Genomic DNA, 24,274 nt, shown 5'->3' on the forward strand with positions numbered 1-24,274 from the left:
ACAGCCCCTGTACGTGGGTCGCTGTCTTATCCAGTTGAACTGCCGGGGCACCTCACACCTGCACCTTTCAGATGTTTTCTGAAGTCACAGAAAAAACAGAACTCTCCTATAAAAGGCGCTCTCTGCTCATTGGTGCTCAGAAAAAGTCAAAGTGATTTTATTGTCAGTTCTGCTACACGTATACACATACAGAGAACTGAAATTGCATTTCTCTCAAACCTTCATTAAAAAAAAAAAATGTAAAAAACAGTTGAAAAATATACATACTAAATAATATGTAAGCTAAACATATAATAAGCTAAAAAAGACTGATAATAAGCTACAAAATATACAATCTGAACATATAATACGATAAAAATACACAATCAAAACATATCAATCTAATCTGCATAAGGCAAAAAGATGCTCTATGGATACACAGATGACTGACTAATGCCCTTTTTCACATGCAGACTTTTGAAAACAGCCTCGGTAAGTTTAGTGGACCTACAATCAGGTATAGCCTCCACTGTACCTGCATGACTACTGTATGACCTGAAAGATGAACGGCATCCACACCAAAACTGGCATTTGGCACATCAGTTGATAAACAGCAACATCATCCAAAAAGTTTCAGACTTTTTCTTATGTCTTCAATGTGCACAAACCAAGTGAAAGATACACTGTAGAACGAAAACCCACACTGTCATACATCCTCTGCGTCACCCACAGATGGATCCATGCTTTTCCCAAAGCCTCACGCTCGCAGTTTCAGGTGCTGCTGTTTGTTTACTTGTATTCGGGTATCACCGCCTCCTCTTTCCACACGGCGAGCTGTGGTTGGTCGGTGACCAGCATCCAGTCCGTCCGGTGTGTCAGCCAAGTCATGGCAGGGAATCGATAGTCATCTAATCTGACTTGGCAACCGGAAGAAATGCTATTCAGTCTGAACCTGGCATAAGCGACCTTGACAACTGTGGGTGGGTTTTACAGAAGTGGAGGATTTAATGTGGGAAGATGACACTTGAAGTTTCATCATCGCAGTGGCAGAAATCAGTAAAGTATGATTTCATTAGTTTGAGATCATGTAGTTTCCTGAATGGTGTCGCACACATGGGAGACTTTTTCCACTTTGTTAACCATTACAGACTTTTATTTTGGTAAAAGTGTTTAAGCAGTTAATATCATTTAAAGTTTACACATTCATTCTTATCGCCCATTTGGTCCTTTTATCGTTCCTGAGTGAACAAGTGCAGTCACAAGTTCAGGCTACACCAGGAAATGCCAATATTTGACTTTGATTCGAATGAATTAATTGGCACACACAACACCTCAGCCTTCCCAGGATTTGTTTTTAAAATTATTTTTTAATGTACGCTTGTCCTTTCTCTGTTTTTACAATGTCACCGATTACAGCGGAGGTGTTAGGAAGAAGTCCAACAGATAGCCAGGGAATTCCACAATCTCTCTGTGTTGGTGCGCTGAATGTCCTGAAATGTGTGTGTGTGTGTGTTTCAAAGATAAGTAAATGTAATAATTCGCCTGCGGGAGGAAGGGGGTGTTGGTGTGCGGCTCCCCTGTTGGGATCTTGTGAGATCTTGTGTCCTGTTGGCACTGTGACCCTGGACTCACCCCATCCAGGCTTTGACCCTGCTCTCGCTGAGGAATGTGACCTCAGCGAAGGTTTGTCTTCTGTGAGAGTTTGGAGATTGTTAGTCGACCGCTGTTGCTGCTGCTGTGTACTATTACTTTTAAGACGCTGTTTCCTTCCCCCCCCGAGCTCGTTTCTGCACTAAAGGTCGCGGCGTGTTGGTTATGTACCTGTGGAGAGCCGGGCACGTCCTCTCACGGTTGCATCGCTCACTGTCAGTGGTGCAAAGTGCAGCGTAGTGATTGTTAGGATTGTTGTTTGACTTTGGGGACACATCAATCATTCAAATTATTGCTCTGGGGACAGCTTCTGTGAAGACGCATTTTAGCAAAAACAAATAGACCCTCATATCCGGAAAAGTAAAAGTGTTTTTGGAATAGAAGTTTCAAAAAAAAAAAAATCCAGAGTACCTGTTGAAAAAAAACACAAGTTGAAAATGTGGATCAAGCCTCTCCAAATGTCCTGCTTTGTCCAAAGATCTTCCGTCTACTGTCAGAGAGGAAAGAAACCACAAAATATTCACACTGAAGATGCTGAAATCACAGAGTTTAGACTGATAAAATGACTCAAACTGATTAATCGATTGTTGGAATATTTGACAGTTGATTAATTAGTGGACAACTAATCGATAAATTGATTCATCGTTGTCACTGTCTGTCTAAGTGGCTGTATGGGTCTCAGTGCTGACTGGTTAAAATCACTCAATATTGTTCATGGGTTTTTGTTGTTGTGTAGTTGTCAAATATTAACCTGTTAAGACCTGGTGTCCACATGCATGGAGATCACATTTTGGGTTATATTACCACAGTAGTTAATTTTTTTTATTTTTTATTTTTTTAAAATATTTTTATTTTATAATTGTTATTTTTTATACATATTGTAATTTTTAGAAAATATATATTTTATATATTTTAAAAATATATATATTTTTATTTTCTTTATATTTTTTGTTTTTTATTCCTCTTTGCTTTTTGATCTGATTAAATAGCAAAGAGAAATAAAAAATGCATATCAAACAAGAGCTCAGGTCTTAAGAGGTTAATGCATTCTGCAGTAATCATCCATCATATCCTCCACGGTCACCAGTGTAAACATTGTTACATCTATAGCTCCTTTACAGTATTCATACTTCTATGTTGAATTGAACTTAAGCTGTAGCCTGATGTACAGTCATATGTGGTGGCACAGACTTGCAATCCCTGCGTGGTCCGCTTAGTAGTTATAGGCCATGTTTACACAGACATATTGATTTGCACAGAGATGAGGCTTAAGTGAAACAAAGTACGACACTGTAATAGGCTGTAATATTATCCGTCTGGCTCATAATGTGAACACAAGAGCCGGCACTGTGTCACAACAGCCATATGCTTTTTTTTTTTCTCACCATCATCATCACAGCTCTTCCAATCAGTGGACACACTCATTCAATTCTAGCGGCTTCTCTCTTTTGTAGTAGTTTCAGAATGATCAACCAGATTTAATGGCACCAGCTCCAACCTGATCGGCTCAGTTACTATTGTTTGATGCGCACAAACTAGGCCGAGGCACTGGTTCAACGCAGGAGTGTAAACCAAGCTTAAGGACACCGAGGTTGTGTCATCGCTATTGTTTACCAGAAATAGTGAGTCACTGGGTGTCGGTGATGAACGTGGCAGACTTTAATTGGTAAATGCACAAAAATTCTAGATGCTTGATCAGGATGTGCTGCTGCAGTTTGGTGTCATGACCTGAGTATTGATAAAATCCTGGTTAGACGGTGAAAGTGAAGAGACATCCTGAGCTGCAAAGCCTTAGCGTATGTGAGTTTGATTGAGTAAAATGTCCCAGCAGTGACCAAAGTGTCCTTAATAGTCAGTTAGGGGGTCCAGAATTTGCCCTCTGGAAAACAAAACACAACGCTGACCTTGAATTCGTAGTTTTCCTTAGTAACGAGGAAAAAGCGCAGGAACACAGACTCTTGTTTCCAGCCTGCCTTTCCTGACAATCCCCTCACATCCACTGCAATTCCTGCCATTGCATTTTAATGCGATCGTCGGCTCTCCTGAGGAAGCCTGCCTTCAAACGGTATGATGTAATGCGCAGAAATGGCGGAAGTTCGACTCGGAATGGAAACGATTTCAGGAAATCTCGCTTCTGAATTGATATTCACACGGTGAAATCCGCTGTCTATTTCCAGCCGAGCGCGCAGCTGTACATCTGTAATAATCTGTTTAATTCTTGAATGACTGATCTGTGAATTTCATTGTGATCCTGCGCTTCAAAGGCAATCAAAAGCTGCAGAAGGAACAGTGTGATATTTGCAGCAGGTTCCTAATTTTCCTATTTTATCGATTTGCATAATTGAAAGAACGCACACGCTGATTGACGGCCTCCTGTTGTGGAACAAGAAATGTGGCGGGAGCTACGCTGCTTTGCACGTGCGCTGATTGTTCCTTGTGCCACATTTGGATGCAGCATCAGCTCACTCTGCATACCCACAGGATGGTTTTTTTTTAAACTCTGCTTCTGCACACAAAATGTTTTGCTCTGCATATGTGGCATCAAAAAGCTAACCCGGTGTCTCCAACAGGTATCTGTGTCAAATGTGGGAAGGGTGTATATGGAGCCAGCCAAGCCTGCCAGGCCATGGGGAACTTGTACCACACAAACTGCTTCACCTGCTGCTCCTGTGGTGAGTAAAACTATCAGTTATGTGAAATGTTAGTGACAGTCACCTGCTCTGTGGAAGGTGGACTTCACCTGAGTGTGCGTTGCAACCTTTGTTTTTTTTCCTGTTGCACCATCTCTGCAGTGATGTTCCAGGTAGCAGATATGTAACATCACCAGCGCTATGTGACTGGGTGCTCAGAGGTCTCTCTAGCTGCTGCTGGGTGTGTGCAGAGACCAGAAATACTGTGTTCAGTGTTGACAGCTTGTTATAAAACCTCAGCAACTACCTGCTTGTTGATACATTACCTTTATAGATGAGCTATTTTTAGCCTGGTATCTAAAGCACATACTTGTGTTGCTTCATTTCTTTATTCAGTTTGACATCATGCTGCCTGATTTCTGAGGGTTGACATTTTGCTCTGAGCCAAGAGTAGAGAGTGGACATTATTAGTCCACGCCAGGGGCCTACACCTATCTCACTCTGTGGGTAACAACATCAAGACAGTGGCATCCATAGCTCCTTAAATCATAAAGCTCCATTTATTGTTTTCACGTCCATGTACAAGGTGTGTCAGAAAAGCTCCAGGACTGGTGTCACAAAAGACATATTTCAAACCCAAACTACAAACTACAAGTTTTCCCCTTCAGACGATCAACCAGCACATCAACAAAGAGATCCTGCAGCTTTTGCTTGGTTCAGTGCGCAAGAAGGAGTCGTGGCTGCTTCACCATGACAACGCACCTGCTCACAACGCCCTGAGCATCCGACAGTTCCTGACTGAGAAGAACATCACCGTGCTGGAGCAACCTCCCTACTCACCCCACCTGGCTCCTTGTGATGTTGTCCTCTTCCCCAAGCTCAAGGGGTCATCAAGGGGACCCGTTTTGAAGACGTGGACGACATCAAGATGGTTGTGATGACAGAGCTGCAGACGATCCTGGAAGAATCCTTGCAGGAGTGCATGGCAGCGTGACAGAGACGGCTGGGAAAGTGTGTTAGACTCCAGGGGGATTACTTGAAAGGGGAAAACTTGTAGTTTGTAGTTTGGATTTGAAGTCTATCTTTTGTGACACCAGTCCTGAAACTTTTCTGACACGCCTTGTATCTAAGAGTCCATATGAACCCTCTGTGGTTTGTGGTCGGGCCAAAACTTGTGAGGAAACCAAATGGCGCTTGTTTAGGGTAGAGGTTGTGTGAGGAGTTTCGCTGTTTCCACACTTTCATAATTCGTCTTTAAAACAGTTAGACGGTGAACTTTTGCGGGGCTTTGATTTGCCCAAGCTTTCTCTCAATGGTGCCCGAACACAGTGGAAGGTTCCAATATCTGCAGGCAGCTAGTCCGACGTCGTCCCACTGTGTTGAGGATGAAAAACCAACACACTAAGGCTGCAGGTGGTTCCATAGTGCTAGGCTCACATCAGGAACCATCAGTGACATGGTGTTACAGCCCAGTATGTAAAGAGCTGCTACATCCTGTAAAAAAAAAAAAAAACACCACAACCAACCTTTCAGAAACACCTACAGGAACCAGCATGTGTTTCTCTGTGTTCAGTGCAACCAGCTACATAGCAGACCAACGTGTGGCCTATAGAAGGTGTACTGTAGTGTGAATGGGAACATGTCCGACCTTTAAAGTCTGTTTGTCAGTGCACAGGGATGCACAAACTATTAAAAGTCCTAGCCGGCACCTGCAGCCCTCCTGTTCAGACGGGCCATTTTGAGCATCAGTAAGTAACGATGCAACGTGCAATTTTCATGTCATTGTCCTACTTGTGTTTAGTAGATAAGAGGCTCTGAGTTTATGAGCGTTAAAAGTACGCTGAATTAGCTGTTAGTAAGAAGTGATCAACAGTTTTGGGGAAAATATCTGGATGTTTTGTTGACGTTGCATCGTTTCAAGTTGGATTTGAAATCGTCCCCACTATTCCTGTTTTAAATCAACACGTGGATGATGTGCACACAACAGAGAAAACCCTCGTGCTCCTCAGGCAAGTTCTGGAGTTACGAGGACTCTTCTCAGATTCCTGTGCAGATTTACTGATGTTTGTTTGTGACGGATGCCAGACATCATCACATCCTTGGACGGCGTAAGTCACACTGAATGTAAAAATACGCATATCATGTCCCCGTGTTCAGATTCGACAGGGATATGATTCAGAGCAGCAGGGTTTTTGACACAAATTGCAGCAGTCAGGCGCTAAGAGCTTTGAAGTAGCTTATTTGCTTCCATGAGCTCCGTGTCGCCGAAACTGTTTGAGCTCCAGCTTCTGACTGCGCTGATAAGCCGACCAAAACATCGGGCCAAAACACAGCAGCTGACTTGACGCTGCTAGATGAGTGGCGCGCATCTGTCCCATCTCATTCCCTTTTAGACTCTCGTCACCAAGACGTCTGGTCTGCATGGAAGCTGCATGTTTAGATGCTATGAGGAGGTGGCTTTCATTGCAAAGAGTGAGGAAACAAATGCCACTTTAAGAGGTGTTATTTCAGTAACCTGTACAGCTGTGCTTATCAGCCTCATGGTGGTTGCTCTTCTGTTGCTATGTTTTTTGGCTCGAACCCAGGAAAATGCAGCCTCCGTTCTTGGTGTCACCCTCAAAGCTCCGATTGGTCGATTGTTTCTCCACTCGGGGAAAAACGGGCGTCATCGAGCTGCATACGTTTGAGACGCTGGAAAAATCTATGCTTGTTTGTTAGTTTTGCCAGGCTTTGTGCTCTTCAGACGATTCAAGAACCCTGAGCACGATGCCTCGGATGTGTTTACGCTCACAGGCAGCATCAGTCGTGCTCTGAGCTTCAGCCGCTGCCTCTGCGTGCTGTGGTGTTATAGTCGGGATCAAGAAAACAAAAAGAAATCTGAAGGCTGCTCAGTAGAATAACAGGGCAGCTCTGTGCAGCAGAGGTAGTCATGCACAAAGAAATAAATGCTGACATTATTTGCTCTATAAGTCTGTAATTAAATCTCTCCTCCAGCTCAAAGTACAGTATAGATTGTGTGTCTGTGTGTGTTTTTGGACGTCGCCGTCACCCGACTCCGGCCCTCCTCTCCCGTTTCCCGGGGAAACAAGAGGAAGATGCCGGGAGAGAGCTTTTTAGCCAGGTTCCATTCATATGCGTACTATACATGGATACTGATCCTCCAGCTCGCCCCCTCCGGCTCTGGAAGAACTGCCTATAATTTACATGTAACCAAAGCCACATACTTTCCGATTTATTGTGTGTCAGAAGAAAGAGGGGCCAGATGCTGAGTGTCCAGTTGCTGAAGTTGCGGGGTTTCTTGCTGCGGAAAAGTAGCCTCTGGCCTGGTTAAGAGCCGTTTTAATAGCGGCGATAATATTTGTCGGGGTTCATTTAGAAGTCAGCTTTCATCGCCAAAACAAAGGAAGACGCTATTTGGCTTTTCAAACATTTGCGAGACAACCAGGTTATTTCCTCTGAGGACTAAAAATACTCTGAAAGGATGCCTGGATTACTTGTGGGGACGGTGCAGTTACATCATAAAACAGCTATGTGGGACGTAATTGCCTTTAGACAGAAAACATGGACAGCTCCTGAGAGAATTATTGTTGCAGAAAGCATGGCCACGACTCGTTAACAAGTCATGTTTGTGTGCTCTGCGTAGGCCGCTGCCGATAGCTTCTCGGGCCATCTCGCCTCTCGAGATGGTTTATTGGTAACGTAAACTCGGGGATGTATCGTTTGACCTCATGTGAATGGGAATGTTTTCTTTTAAGCAGTGTTTTGAAGGCCCTCTGAGAAGTTTAGTTTCAAAGTGCCTGCACTTGTCATAACACGATCCAGTGATTTATCAGGAGCTGCGTTCTTATGTCCCCTGTTTGTTTCTTTTTCCCCTCTTTCTTTCAGTTTTTTTTTTTTCATACCCCCGAGTAGGGTCCTCCTGGAGTCTGGAGCTCCAGAGTGAGGCCGAGTTTGCTGAGACATTGCTCGCTGGTAGCCTTGGGCTTTGTTTAACCATGCATAATTGAACCCTCCTCTTGGCTTACTCCCATGGTTGCACCCTTTTTTCATGAAATGGCCAAGAATGCAACCCCCTCACCCACCACCACCACCACCACTTCAGCCAGCCTTCCCTGGAGGACCTCAATCAGACAGTCACAAAGTGTACCAGACCTGCTTATCAGTGGGGGCAGGCCTGGCATGGACTCACATTAAATGGCACGCGGGGTGAATGCATATTTGTGCAGACGCATGCACGCACAGAGTGTTTTTAGTATTTTTTGGAAGAGATCAGTTCAGATTTAGTCTTTTATTGTTTTTGTGCGCTGGTCAGATTCCCTTCCCACCTACATAACACACTAGCTAAGGTCTGCATGGCCTCGCAGGGTGCCGTTGAGCAAAGCGTTTATGCTCGTCTGCAGCTGAAATCCTAGCTGCTGCTGAATACGTTTCCTCGCATAAACACACTCCAACCAGAGTGAATGTATATTTCTGAGACTCCGTGGCAGGGTGTTGTTGAAAAATAGGCATGCCTTCTCCAGATGAAATAAATAAAACATAATAATAAACACACAGTTTCACACTGGATGAGCAGACTGTCAGCCGCGAGCGTGATGACTCATTTCTGTGTTACAGTCGCTCAAACAGCCTCTGAGAGCGGCAGAAGAGAGCTCAGGGGCTTGAATTTCTCAAATCATTCATCACCACCAGTTGCACCTGCCAGGCAGTGGAAATTTAGAAAGCTCACACACAGGAGTGTCGGTTGTTTGTGTTTTGCTCGCAGTATGTTAGAGATACGTGGATTAAGATCATCTCTGACTACGTAGGCTGTCGTATAAACCACATTAGGATCGTAATCAGTAAATTGGTTTGATTTATTTGAGCGTACTGGCGTAAGAACTTTCCAAATCGTTCATCCTAAAGATTCAGATACTACAACATAAAGATATAGTGCTGAGTAAATATACTGCTCTTAAAGCCAGTGGCCGGCTACATACCTGCGGTTAACAAGTGTTCTCATTAGCAGGTGGTCAGCGAGCCGACGGCTAACAAGCCTATTGCAGCGTGGTTTCTTCAGCACACTCAATGTAACCTTTCTGGCTGCTCGGGGGCTTTTATTCCAGTTCTTTCTATTTATATAAAGAACAACAGGCAGACTGGTTCCTGTGAAACATGTTGTAACGAGGATCTGTGTAGAAATGCGGCCCTCAGTTTAAGCCGCAGCTAAAAAGTTACTTTGTGATTTGTATTTTTGGAGTCAGAGGTCGAGTCTGTTCAGTACGATATAAGAAATCACGCCAATGACAAGTCAGCAAAAGTCAAAACAATTAGGAAACGGTTCCCTGTCTGTTAGTTGAGGTGCGTGGGCCGGAGTCAACCACAAGTTGTTGGCATGGAAAAGTTGACTGCAGGTGTTGTTTTTTTTTGCAGCTCTGTTTTCGCGCTGACACGTGGCATGAGACGTTATGTTGTACGGCAAGCATCACCTGCCGCTGGCGGTACATCTGAGCTGTAATTTTAATATTTTGGCTGGTGTGCATTTTCACATTCTCATTGCATACCTCATTCATATTCCTCAGTATTAGTTTAGCCTTTGGAAATCTTATCCTGCAATCTTATCTGCATCACTGTCAGTGCACTGTAATATGAACATGATATGGACAAGTTTAATAGAGTATGAACGGTCGTCTTCTAAACAGTCATAAAGGGCTCTTTCATTCTTTCTTTCAATCCCAAAGTCAAGAGACTTTAAATGACAAAACAATTGTGCATCACAGGCTGGAAATATTAATAACAGGGCTGTCACAATCATCATATTGTAGTTGATCATTCATTTTCATAGAAATAATGATTTAATTGTCTGTTTCTGTTCATTTGTGCCTCTATTAGATTTATATTAGTGCTATTAGCGCTTTTGACTGCTACCTTTTTGCTGCACATCCAACAAATCGCCTCCTCCACATTCTTGGACTCTCCTTATTCATTTTGAATTTTTCAAAAAGTGTCACAACAGTGCTGTGGTGTTTGGCTTTACAACTGCAGGCTGGTGACAAATTAAAAGAAAAACCAACATACCGTGTCTTAGTAAGGTGATGGGCCACGACATGCCACAAAACTGCTTCGTTGCATTGATTCTTCAAGTCCATGAACTCAACCAGACGGACAAATGTCACTCTTCCAAAACATATTTCCTTTTTGGTACCAGATCTCCTCACTAAAGGGGCCCAACTTCCAGATTTTTCTTATAATTGTCACGTTTGTGTATCTGTGAAGTTATAGATGCTCATTGAAATGCAGTTGGTTGAATATTTGAAGTTAAGCACTTGGGTGTTATTAAACTAGAGGATTCAAAATGGTGGCAGAAGAATAGTGATTGAAATATGAAATCTCTCTTCCGGCTACTCTTATACAGGTGAATAGAAGTGAATTCTGCAAAATGATCCCGATCGCCTCAAATAATTGCCATCATTATGCAATGATGGCGACAGGCCTGTATTAGAGACATTATTTTTCCAGTGGGAGCTACAGAGAAAAGGCTTTCCGTCCATCTGACACACATATTCTGTCGTCTTTGTGTTCCACATCACTTCTTCTTCTGCACAACTGAAGACACGTCAGCCTCTGGACGTCAAACACAAATGCTGCACCAGCATTCTGTAGATCCTCGCTTGTTGTTCGTAGCAGGTTTACCTTTGTTTAAACACAGTGGTAACGGTTGGTAAAATGTCTCACATATATCAATGTGCGTAAAGCTGGATGGATTTTCACTCAAAAACCATTGTTGGTCCTGCACAGGCAATTACATTGTCTGAAAATCAGTTTGAAGCTCCTTTGTGAGCGAGTCACTACATTTATGTGTCCTTGCAGCCAGGCCAAAGCTCTGGTTTCTCTGCCAGTGATGGAGAACAGAGAGACTGAGGAATGCCTCCCACCAGCACCAGCAGCAAGTTGCAGTTCCTCTCTGTTCGGAGGGTTTACTGTCAAAGCAGAGAAGTGAGGTAAAAATACAGAAAACAGAACATCCTACTGTATTTGTCTGTTGATGTCAGCATTTTAGATAAACGGCACTTCTCAAGTTCCTTCTTTTATCTGCGTTGTCAGAGCGTCACTTTTCATGTCGTGAGTGAAGGCAGGTCTGTACTGCCACTTGAAGCTCAGATGCTCCTTCTTATTCTGACTAATCAACCTGGTTGCACAGCCAGAGTCAGAGGTGTGATGGCGTGAAGCTTCGAAGCCACTTTTTTGGTCAAAAGGGCCCAAAAAAATTTCGAACCCGAGCATGCTCCACGTGGTGCTGTCAGACTAAATTAGAAAAATGCAATAAGCCGCCCCGCTCCATCACTCTGTGTTCAGCTCTGCCATTGAAAGCGTAGTTTCGCCTCCAGTGAGCTCATCACAAGTTTTATGGTTCTGATTAATGGAAGCACTTAATGAAAAAGCAATCACTGGAGGTGGTTTTATTTCTCTAAATGTCAGTTATATTAATATAATTGTTAACAAAAAAATGAGTAATAAAAGAGCACTAAAGAGGCCATAAGAGGCCTAAACTTCATCAGGTAATAAAACTCCAAAATAATTGAGTGTTACGACCGTTGAAAAGCTCGCAGTCAGAGATTATCTCATGTCGAAACACGCGAGCAGGCAAGTGACCAATAAGAAGCTGACAAATACTTCTCGCTGGAATGTGACCTGATATGATTCACTTCTGTATCAGCGTTTATCTTGTCAGAGGTCTCAGTAGATCAGTGTTGAAAAGGGTGTTGTAGGTTGAAAATAAAACATTTTATTCCGCTTACATTTAGTCTGGAGAGTGTTGAACTGGCACCCGTGTGACCGATTAATGTCGTGTTAGAGTCTAAGAGGTTAATCGCTCCTATTGCTCCATGAAGCGTGGCGACCTGACGTGGCGATAACGCCGTCCTGCCTGACTTCAGCCACAAGTGGACGCGAGTCGAGGCAGCGCACAATCGATCACTTGCTGATTGCTGCACATTACCGACTAGATTTGTGACCGGCTCCATCCTGACTTGCTCTGACGTCACACAAACATAGACGGTGATAACCTCAGAAGTTCAAGGCTGCTGAGGTTTTTGGAGCCAGACGCTGCTGCTCTGTACCAACAACAACACTTCAGGGTATGATGGGAAACGCCTGGCTGCCTCTTGATCTCTGTGCCGACCGGTTACCAGCCGTAACAGTGAGGCTGGTTGCTGATCTGTGTGTGTGTGTCTGTCATCATGTGGTCCTGAAGACGTCTGCTGTAGCGGGAACTACTACCAAAGTGGTTTGTTTACATGTCTGTCTTTTTGCAAACAGATTTTGGCAACACAACAGCATCACAGTATTTTAACATACAGTCATGATACCCATTAATACTGAGTACTCATGTAATGATGTAGTAATGACTGCTGAGTACTCCTGGTTCAGGAGTGCCAATTTTTTGTGTGTTTTTTTGTGTGTTTTGCATCATTTGGAGCACTTTTTATACTTTGCTGCCACCCACACCCCCAAATAATGCATTAAGTCAGTTGTTTTTGATCAAATCATTTATTAATAGCACACAAATCTGAGCATTTGAACAACGACAGCATTGCAACTGTACAAAATGCAGTCATTGAACCGTACAGGTGTGTAACTGTGATTAAAATGAAGTTCAAAGACTGGGATGATCCATTCCACAAGTCCCAAGTATTCATGTAATAATGTAGTACAGGCCTCTCATGGGTTGAGCGTCGCGGCTGCTGTGATCCCATCACAACATGATCTCTTGTTAGATTTTATGATGTTTTAAAGAAAGTATCCTGAAGTGACACACGGCTTTTTGCTATCAAGTGGGATGTAAGAATTCTTCAAGTCTGATGTGAAGCCCAGAGAGTAAATATCTGACAGATCAATAATGAAATGTGTATTTAGACTATTGACTAAGGTTTTAAGTGTCTTTAGTCTGAGAGGGATGAGCACAGCCATCGAGTCTTGCAGCTGATCTACGTAGAGCTGCAAATTTATATAACAATCTGCATTATGGATGACATCACAGCCCTGGTGTAAAATATTTGAATAATATGGAGGTTAAAGTGTAAACAATGGAAAGATTTAAAACATATTTACAAGATTTAAAACAAGTGGAAACTAAGAACAGGCTGAATAGATTGGTCTGATAATGTTTGGCATGGGTAGAGGTCGACTGAATATCGGTTTGATGATTATTGGCATTTTTCTAATTATTGATATAGCTATTTACATATTTATTTTTGACAAATTTCCATTCATCCATCCATTATCTATACACCGCTTAATCCTCACTAGGGTTGCGGGGGGGCTGGAGTCTATCCCAGCTGACTCAGGGTGAAGGCAGGAGACACCCTGGACAGATCACCAGTCTATCACAGGGCCACACTTAGAGACAGACAACCAAGCACACTCACATTCACACCTACAGACAATTTAGAATCACCAATTAACCTCAACATGTTTTTGGACTGCGTGGGAGGAAGCCGGAGAACCTGGAGAGAACCCACAGGGCAAACTCCAACGCAAACCGGCTACCTTCTAGCTGCGAGGCAACAGTGCTAAGCAACTGTGCCACCTTGCAGCCCACAAATTTCCAGTAAAGTAAATTAATCTCTAAATGCACGACTCTGGCTCTGATGCATCCATTTCCCTTCATTCGTTGTCACCTCTCTGTGGATTCCAGCAATAACCCACTCAGAGATGTCATTTTTATAATTAAACAGATGTAAGACATAAATGCATTTAAACAAAGTTTGGCGCTTGATGAATTTGTGAAGTTTTGACCCCAGATATTTAATTTCTACACAAAGCTAGGCTATTTTGTTTCCTCGTATTGCTTATTGGTCTCCTTGATTGCACATTATTGGAATGAGCCCAGAGAAATTACATGTTGGAGCTATATGTAGCTGTATGTTAATAAAAAACTTTAAAATGCTGGTTACACAAGCGTTCCTGCAGACCTGCATGCCTGTCCCTGAAAGGTCCTCATTCTCTACAAGGTGCTGCCCCAATGAGCAGGGACTTTCTGAAGGGTCAAACAGCTCTTGGTGTCCCGTGTTGAGCCTCACTCACATACCATCAGCTCAGGTTGCATAGAAAGAAATCCTGTTGTCTTTACCGAGATGAACAGACTTGAACTCCAACCATGACCCTAACCTTCAGGGTCGGGTCAGTTTTGAAAGCTATCGATCGACACAGACGCCCCAAGAAAGATACAGAAGATCACTATTACACCTGCTTCAGGCTCAAATGAGATAGAAAAAAACCTATAGCTCAGAAAACTAGGGTAAACATCATTTTTCAATGAAACTTAACTGCCCCTATTAAATGTGTAGAGCGAAAGAAGATTCCTTTAACTTCATTTTGGTAACCATGGAAAAGACCACATGCCCCGCACGATTCAAAGCAGGAGGTTCAGACACATAAACGCTGAAAAAAACCCTCTTCATTTCAATGTTTTTCACCCGAACACCCAGAAAACTCAAGAGAAATGAAATTCATCCGTGAGCCTTCAGTTAAAACAAGCAGCCGGTTTATTCACAAAGAACAAGTACCTTCCAGGTTGTGACGAGTGAACAGGATCGACTACAACTCCTGCACCAGGGGAAAATTTAGCCCAATAATACCTTCGCCATGGTGACACATCAGTCCTCTTTCATGAGACCAACACTCATTTCCATGGCAACACCATCATTCAAAATGAGTGCATTAGCTGAACGAGGACTGATGTCTGCATGACCAAAAAAAAAAAATGACATGCCAAAGCCACATTTAGGATGTGCAGAGGTCGGGGCATGAACACGGGCACTGAGAGCAGCAGAGGAGGCGATCACATGTGGCGTTATTGATCATATTGGCAGGATTTGGGTTCCTGTCTGAGAAGTTTAGTTTAGTAGCTGTTGAGTGTTTAGATCCAATAAATCTTTCATTTTTTTATATACCATTTATTGCCTGTTGGATTTGGACTGCTTCCATTTGGATCATGAACTTTTCGTTTAATCCAATTAAATTTTGCATTAAGGAAGCCTCACATCAAGCTCCACGATTTGTAAATGTAGCTGCTGGTTGGATCCTTCGCAGTGTGTTGAGGACTCTGCAGCGCTGTCTGGTGACAAAAGGCCAGAGGAGAGAGAGGGAGAGAGGGAGGCATGGAGCCCTCCCCCTCCTTTACTCGGTGAGGGAAGCGGGCAGAGCGGGTGCTGGAGAGGTGCGGGGGGATGAATGGGACCAGCTAGTGACCTCAGGCAGAAAGAATGTCCCCGTTTGCTCAGTCGGCCTGCTCCCCTAGCAGCGCTCCACACAGTCATCAGCACTGGGGCCTTTGTATTCACCTTCCAGACCCCAAACCGCAGAGCAGAGGCCACAGACCAGCACACAGTGACACCTCGCAGCTCCTGCTTCTGCGCTTCTAATCTGGCTGCTCCCGCGAGTTGAGCCTTCTCAGGTTGTAAAGAGAGTCGGGAGTTCTTCCTCAATCCTGCTTTTCTCTTTTGCTCCTCGCTACCAAAATGCTAATTGCTCCTCAGTCTCAAAGTCTTAAAAGTCTCACCTATTGTGTGGACAGCATTCCTCTGCTGCTCCAGCCATTTATGTGGGTGTTAATGTATTGCCATCTCCCAGCATTGTGACACTGTGTGTGTGTGTGTGTGAGTGAAATACAGCGATTGCATAAATTTCAGTGTTAAAAAGAGGAGGAGGGGGGGGACATCTTTTCCATGCTGGGACACCCATAAAATCAATGGTGGCTCGGGACGACAATTAAATCTGACTAATCCAGCAGATTTATGAGATCCGTGGGTTTCGTCTGCCAGGCTCGGGTGAAGTCATCGCGCTGCCAGAGAGACACCGCTGCTGTTAAATGAATTTGAATGGGCGAGCTGTGTGAGATGCATGGCAGGGGGCTGCAGAAGCCAGCCCGCTTGCAGAATTTCCTTTTCAGATTGGATTCAGACTTGGATTCTGATGAATGAAGGCTCACCCAGAGGAATTCAGTCTTCACACTCTGTGCTAGAAGCTCAGTGTGCTGAACCTGGGCCCACTGCGGTGTGGGCATGTTTATGTGCTGAAGAGCTGCTGCTACTATTTTATTTAGATTTTCTCTGCAAAAATTGTCGAGGTGATGCCTACAAGTTCTTTCGTCATTCTATCCTGCAGCTGAGAAAACACCAGAATCTTTATTTAATGTGGAAGTTCATAAAAAAGTCAATCGGTTTGGTGCGAGTTTTTAATGGATAATTCAAATCAATACGTTTCAGTATGCTAATGGCTTCAGCATGTGTCAAAGTAAGGGACATCCTCCCTCCAGTCTGCTATTGTTGGTGTGTCTGTGAGCGGCGCACAAAGGCAGGGAAGGGACGAGGAGAGATTTTTTTCGGGGGGGGTTTGGAAAGCAGCCTGCTGTATTGATTGTGTATGGGTCGCGAATGGAATCCTGTCGGGATCAATGGTTGAAGCAATTAAAGCGAGGCAGAAAGTCGCCATCTGCTCCGCACCGAGTGGCTCTAAAGTAGGAAGATTTAGGAAGAGGCGTACAGTAGGGTGCATTTTGACGTGACAGACGTTAACAGAAGTTTAGTGAAATTCTTATCTGGTGTGCTGTGTCTGAGATAATCAAGTCACTTGTTTGTCTTCGACCAGCTTGGTAAAACTCAGTTTTATCTGATGCGCACATGCTGTTATGCAATTACCAGAAGTAATTGTGACCATCCCCAAGCTCTGTTTTTGGCAAAGAAATCGTCTCATAACATTCAGGCAGTTAACAACAGCACAATTAGGTTTTTTTAATGTTTTTTTTTAAGTTTCAGCACATCTAACTAACAAGGAAGGAGCCTATTTATGTAACAACCCTTCATCTAATATGCTAGATGTGCAAGAGAGATGATAACTTTGATTATTAAAAAGTGAAGTATTGATGTTGTGTGTTCATACTAAACAATGTTGTATATAATCCAGCATCAGTAGCTCCCTGCTTGACAATCCAGCAGACAGTATTTTAGTATCATTCATTTGCCAATAAAGAGAAAAAACGCACAATAAATAACGGTAAAGGGGAATTTGACTGATATCTTTTTTCCTTATAGAGTACAATAATATCATCATCGTGAATTCTTTTGGCCGAGAGAATCATGTAGTGGAAATCTGACAGTGGGTGTAAACTCAGAGCTCATCGACTGCAGCTCAGCTCAAGCTTAAAATCGAACCACGTCAAGTTGTTTTGGATGCGGCCGTTGGAAGCCATCAGCCGCTCCACTGTCTGTGTTATCGCAGCCGTGGTTATGTCAAAGTAAGCGACTAATAACAGTTGAGTTTTCCATTGATTATTTAGCACAGGCTGACTGCTATGTGTGCTCCTCTTTGAATGTTTCATGTGTACGAGCAGCGAAATGCGCATTCGAGCTGCGTTCAGTGAGCGTGTTCCTACAGCTGTCCTCTTTTTTTAAAACAGTAACGTCATAGGTGTGTGTTAGTTGTGCTCCTCAGGCTCACTTTGGTTGTGTTTTGTTCATTATAACGACATACAGATTCGATCTAAAGTTACTCTCCAACATGAGTAAACTATTCTTATTGTTTAAAATCACTGAGGTGCACCTTTCTGCTGTTATAATAAGATTTACGTCACAGTTTAGAACTTATCTGCAGATATTTGCTTTTGCATTCTTGCCCATATTTTACTTTTTGGGGTTTTCTCTTCCCTTGTTTTTGTAAAGTTATATGTCTGCAAAAGTCAACGCCAAATAGAGTTACTCTCTGTGCTTTTCTTCCGTTACTTATCTATGTCACCATGTAACATATTTGCCTCGCAGCTAGTTTGACACTTCAATAAAGAATGAGCAGCTGGCTCACACTCCACCATTACTTCCTCACTAGAGTGGCTTCTACCAGAGCTACGACTCTCAGTCTGTACTGAGAGATGAGAGCGTACAGTTCGTAATCAGCATTACTTTGCTTTCATACAATCAGCTAACTAATCAGAGCAGACTGGGTTTAAAGAGAAAAATTACATGTTTTTGAATATCCAAGCATAAATATATTTTTGTAGATTTTGAACTTGTAAATGTGCATATTATGGGCTCTTTAAGGTCTGGTGACATCAAAAACTAGTACAGCAAAATTCACTTTGTGTTTTGGAAATATGAGGATTTATTGTCGAAGCCTGGTGACTCAGTGTCTGTATAGCGAGTTAACTGCGAAGTGACTTTCACAATAGCTTCCCCTGTGTGCTTCTGTTTTCTCTCTTCTGTTCTGTTTACTAACCAGTGGCATTGTGTGCGACATAGTGTACCGCTTTGTTCAATAAAAAGTTATCAAAGAGGAAGGAAAAGTAAAGCTCTGACCTGAAGGTCATTTAATAAAGTGCCAACTATTAACACAAAGTCAGGAGCACAAAAGTGACATCGCAATAAGGCTCTGCTTTATTGGAACTAAAGGTCCCAGACCCAGAGTACATAGATGTGGCCTCCGCATACTTTTGACCGCACAGTAAATCAGCTGCAGCAAATTGCCTGAACTCTTTCCTACTTGAATATGTAGATTTCATCTGTTGTGTTTGTTTCCAGGGAGGAGGCTGCGAGGGAAAGCGTTCTACAACGTCAACGGGAAGGTCTATTGTGAAGAGGATTTCCTGGTAAGTCACCTGCGTATTGGTGGTTATTAGTTGAGTAGATGGCCGTGTCATTGGCTCACAGTGGGCTGACAGGAGGTGCAGGTGGAGCAAGGGATTAGGATCTCAAGCTGCATTCTGCAACCCTCTGGAGGGAACAGACTTCACAGCTACAATTAGCACCACCCCTACAATTCACACTAATTTCCTCCAAATATCCCCAAGGAGCTCAATTACAGCACGAGCTGCTCCCCCGCACTTATAATGAAGAGGTGGAGGAGGAGTGCAGGACAGCTGTAGCTCTCAGCCTCCTGCTCCATCTGCTTCAGGTTAGCGCAGCAGTAATAGTAAGTTTATTGGAGATGAAGAGTGCAAATGAAACTGAGATTTTTCTAGCCGTATGTTACAAAGCAGGATTTCCAAACTTGGAGGAAGGAGATTACAAAATGTTCCTTAAACTTAGATGTTGAAAGCAGCTTTATAGTCCAGATGACCCCACAGCACATGGCCTCATCTGCTGACAGTACTTCTGTTTACGGGCAGCTTCCTCTTTTAGTTGAACCTGTTGATTTGTTGGAAAAATGTGCACTTTACAGTCAGTGCCTCTGAGATGCTGGAGGTCAGATAACGAGATGAGACTAATCTCCTTCCGCCTCCCTCCTCCGGCTGAGACTTGACTAGTCTGACTGTCACCCCGGGGGTGTTTCGGAGTTAGTGACGGGGGGGGAGGTGGCGGCAGATGGTAGATTTGGAGTGGAGATGTGAGCAGGGGGCAGGCTGCCCGTCACCACCTCCACCTGGTGGCCGTGTCTCCTCCACCAGCCCCCCTCGAGTCATCAGGTCACGACCCGGAGGGGGCCGCGGGCTGCAGATGGTCACCTTCATTATCTGTCTTAGCTCCGGGGTTTAAGAGAAAGGAGATATTGACGTGAAGTGGTGTGTTTTATTTCCTGGAAACACACATTAAGCAGTCAACCCCCTCAACATGCACAATTCTTTACCTGTTCTGAACGATATCTAACTGTTAGGATGAAAACCAACAGAACCCTTCTGAACATGTCAGCTGAGAAACAAAGGAAATGAATCTCTTGTCGTGTCAGTTTAAAGAGCGCAGCAGCACCCTCTATAGATGACTCAGAGACTAAAACATGCTCCTGAATAAGGTGTTAAACTTCACATGTGCTACTGAGTTCACAGTCAGAACAAAATCTTCCAAAACTGAGGATAATAAATCGTGTGTCTGCTCTCACCCGCAGTACTCTGGTTTCCAGCAGACGGCCGAGAAGTGCTTTGTGTGCGGTCACCTCATCATGGAGATGGTAAGAGCGCCCTCCAACAGAAAATATAAAGCAGCCTGTTTAGAAGAGCTATGAGGGGGGGGATATTTAAACATCTGTAAACACTGATGGCCGCTTATTGTATGATGCTGCGTGTCTTACTGTGGTCTTGTGTTTTTTATGTGTGTGTGTGTGTGTGTGTTCAGATCCTCCAGGCACTCGGCAAGTCCTACCATCCAGGCTGTTTCCGCTGCGTGGTGTGTAAAGAGGGGCTGGACGGAGTGCCTTTCACAGTGGACGTTGAAAACAACATCTACTGTGTCAAAGACTACCACACGTAAGGAGAACACCTCTCTGCTCCGATAACGTGACGATTGCAAACAAGCAGCTAAGCACTGACAAGGAGAATCTGGAACACGGAGGCAGCACAGTCTGTCCGGAAACCAACAGTACAGACTCAGCTCCTGCTGTTCTTGCTGAATTTTTTTTATTTTTTTTTTTAATACCAAGTATAGTTCTTGTTTTTATTTGGACAAATGTGTGTGAACTGAGGAATTAGAAGTAACTGGTTTAGTTTTTAATATCTTTCTCTTTTAAATTACAGGGTTTTTGCTCCCAAGTGTGCCTCATGCAACCAGCCCATCCTTCCAGCCCAGGTAAAGAAAATGAGATTAAATTGTGTCATTCTTTGGGTCACACCCAGAGATGAGCATTTGAAATGATTCATGTGAAAGTGTTTTATAGAAAGCTGCAAGAGAATCCCTCTGCTTTACATGAGTCCTTGTTGCCCCAAATGTTTACAGCAGAGGTTGGGCCAAAGTTAGCGTCACTGGTAGAACAAAACCAGATTTATGAGAAATGACAGAGATCATTGCAGACAGTGCTGAGTCTAGTGGTGCATGGTGAAATCACAAGCGAGAACCTGCATGTGGTCACAAAAACGTGTAACTTAGGTCCTGATTTTGTTCATATGGACTCCTGACTCACAAGAGTTAATGCTCACACCTTTTGTGTGTGCACGTCCATGCAGTGTTTGTGTGCAGCTGGAACAGAATCGGAACCTCTGATTACACCTCATGTATATATAAGATATTATTTTCAAAGTGCATACAAGGTGTGTCAGAAAAGCTTTAGGACTGGTGTCACAAAAGATATATCTCAAATCCAAACTACAAGTTTTCCCCTTCAAAGTAATCCCCCCTGGAGTCTAACACACTTTCCCAGTCTTCTCTGCCACGCCGCCATGCACTCCTGGAAGGATTCTTCCGGGATCCTCTGTATCTCCATCATCACAGCCATCTTGATGTCGTCCACGTCTTCAAAACAGGTCCCCTTGATGACCCCCTTGAGCTTGGGGAAGAGGAAAAAATCCCACGGAGCCAGGTGGGGTGAGTAGGAAGGTTGCTCCAGCACGGTGATGTTCTTCTCAGCCAGGAACTGTTGGATGCTCACAGCGTTGTGAGCAGGCGCGTTGTCATGGTGAAGCAGCCACCACTTGTCCTGCCACAACTCTCATCTCTTCTCTGGACGAAGCAAACGCTGCAGGATCTCTTTGTAGATGAGCTGGTTGATCATCTGAAGGAGAAAACTCATAGTTTGTAGTTTGGGTTTGAAATACATCTTTTGTGGCACCAGTCCTGGAACTTTTCTGTCACACCTTGTATTTAAAATGAAAAAACAAAGCACTCATGTCGCTCTTATTTGCACACTTGCGACAACAGAAGCCTGTTTTTTTTCTTAAAAGTAAAAACTGTGAAAGTTAAATATAGTTAGTAAAGTAGGTAAAGAAGAAAGGAACAAAAAAAAAATCCAAAGGTTCTTCCTCTTGGAGCAGCTGCAGGGTGTAACTGTCTTCTGGGGGGAGGAGGGTGTGTGTGCTTTGCTTCAGGACACATGGCAGCTCCAGGGATCCAACCTGAAACCTGCTCGTTGTTGCTTTAATGAGACACCAGATTGATGAGACTGCATGTTTGTCCCTGCAGGGCTCTGAGGAGACCATCCGGGTTGTTTCGATGGACAAGGACTACCACGTGGAGTGCTACCACTGTGAGGTGAGCGCTCTCTGCTCACTTTCTCACACACACTCAGCCACACATGAGCTATGAGTAACAGCAGTCTGGCACGCATGTGATTTGACTAGAGTCAATTTAGCATCGCTGCGTATGATTCAGCTTTTCAGACAGTTAAAATGAATGAAACAACACACACACACACACACACACACAGAAATAATTGCACACTGTTCCAGCCCACAAAACCACACACACACACACACACACGTGCACATCCACTCCATCCCATAAACACCGTGAACCTGGGTAAGAGCTGCAAATCGTGGGATGAGACTAGACTCAGTGTTTTGTACCAGTGAGTGAATCACCGCTCTTGTGGAATGAATGAGAGACATGCAGGAACAAACACACACACACACACAGATGGAAACCAACCCAAGGTTACAGCTCGACACTGTGACTCATTGACAAAGCACATTCCAGCGTTGGGCTCCGAACTCAGCTGGGGGCTTGTTGCTCAAACCTGACTTGTGAAATCTTCGTTGTCCCGCCGTTCAACGCTGTCACTCGGTTTGTAGTTCGAGTGTGACAGAAATGTTTACTGGAACTAATTGCAGGCCACCCTGCAGTCATTTCTCTGAACTGTATGACAACTTGTTTTTGCTACCCTTATGAGCCGGATAAGACTTGCTCTGAATGGCTGACATACTGCCTCATGGAAATAGATCAGATCCTTATGTAAGCAGCAAGTAATCATTCAGCCAAGTTGCGGAGAGGGGAGGCTGATGGACAGAGGAAGGGTAAAGTCCGCACCTGAATCATTCGGGAGACAGTAAATTCGTTACATATTTGAAAAAAAAAAAACAAAACATGTTTTTCTGTCATACTGTAACTCATTAGGTGACTCCTCAGTTGGTTGCCATTATTTCATGCTGTTTTCATGCATGCGTCTCCAGCTGCTTATCCAGTTCCTAATCACCAGCGTGGTCAAGGGGCGCTCAGTTTATGTAACCCCTCCAGCACGTTCAGGGTCCACCCTGGGGTCTCGTCCTGTAGCACAGAATTCCTCTGCAAGGTTCAAGGGTCAGTGTGTTCATTCATACATGTATGAAATGTGCAGGGGTTCCGTCGTCATCGGCCGACGCAGCTCCTTTCATACTCACAATCCCCTCTGGATGTTTGAACTCTCCAAGGATAAACCCACACAGCATCTGTAACTCATTTCAGAGCTTTGTCTTCAGGCTCAGCGATCTGTTCACCACGAGGGTCCAGAAAAACACCCGCATGAATGAGGTCACTACATGATTGCCTCGGTGCATCTTGCACCTCATGGAGCCCTCGCTTCCCAACATGAACCTGTTGATCCTTCACACGAACCAGCAATATCTTCTCCTTTATTTAATGTCATCAGGCTCTCTGAAAACAAGCATATTTTCCCAACACAGAGATTCTGTTAACAAAGCAAACTCAGGACTCCAGACGAACCTTTTACATGCACCAGCACGTTTTGTTTTTTTTTTTACATTTTTGTTGCAGAATAACACATTTTAAGTCTTACACTTTATTCAATTCTGATGCACATTGCTCATAACTTAACACATCATATAAATTACTGTAAGTAGGAACAAAGTTATAGATTAATGTTTTGTTATCTGTTCTCACGAAGAGGATCTGGGACTTGGTAAAAGCTAGCATTTCTTTGGCTATATCAGGAGCAGTGATAAGTATTATTGTCGTTTCTGACTCCTCACTGCTTCAGTTTGTCGCTGCCTGGCACCATAATACTGCAGGGAGTGGGGCTGCTCTGCCGGCTGCACACCTGTCACGACACGCTCCAACATCAAAGCCATGCTTTGGCTGCTCTCTTTGTAAAAAAAAATGCGATGTCGGCTGTTTCATCCTATCTCTATCTATATTGTTTCCCACAGATTGAGATTTTACAGGTATGTGGTGCAGCATGACTGATGCGGAGAGTATAACCCAGGCGGTTTTCTCGAAGCTATAATTTACAGGTGTTCTCTAAATGTTATACATGCAGACTATGGATGCAGTTTTGCAGCATCCCCCAAACCTCTCACAAGCATTGGTATTTAAAGTTCACAGATGTTTGATGAACACCTTGCATGCTTTATGAAG

General features: G+C 43.7%; 1 protein-coding gene across 1 annotated transcript in view; it reads left to right on the plus strand.

The window, feature by feature from the left end:
- wtip (WT1 interacting protein) overlaps window positions 1–24,274 on the plus strand; it is a 38,351-nt gene that overhangs the window by 8,699 nt on the left and 5,378 nt on the right. The window contains exons 2-7 of the mRNA XM_008304130.1: window positions 4,200–4,301; window positions 18,806–18,873; window positions 20,106–20,168; window positions 20,333–20,463; window positions 20,731–20,782; window positions 22,109–22,177. Coding sequence (XP_008302352.1) covers window positions 4,200–4,301; window positions 18,806–18,873; window positions 20,106–20,168; window positions 20,333–20,463; window positions 20,731–20,782; window positions 22,109–22,177 — 485 coding nt within the window. The remainder of the gene's footprint in view (window positions 1–4,199; window positions 4,302–18,805; window positions 18,874–20,105; window positions 20,169–20,332; window positions 20,464–20,730; window positions 20,783–22,108; window positions 22,178–24,274) is intronic.

Source organism: Stegastes partitus, unplaced genomic scaffold (genome assembly GCF_000690725.1).
Source record: "Stegastes partitus isolate 25-593 unplaced genomic scaffold, Stegastes_partitus-1.0.2 Scaffold2141, whole genome shotgun sequence".
In the NCBI taxonomy this organism is placed as follows: Eukaryota; Metazoa; Chordata; class Actinopteri; family Pomacentridae; genus Stegastes; species Stegastes partitus.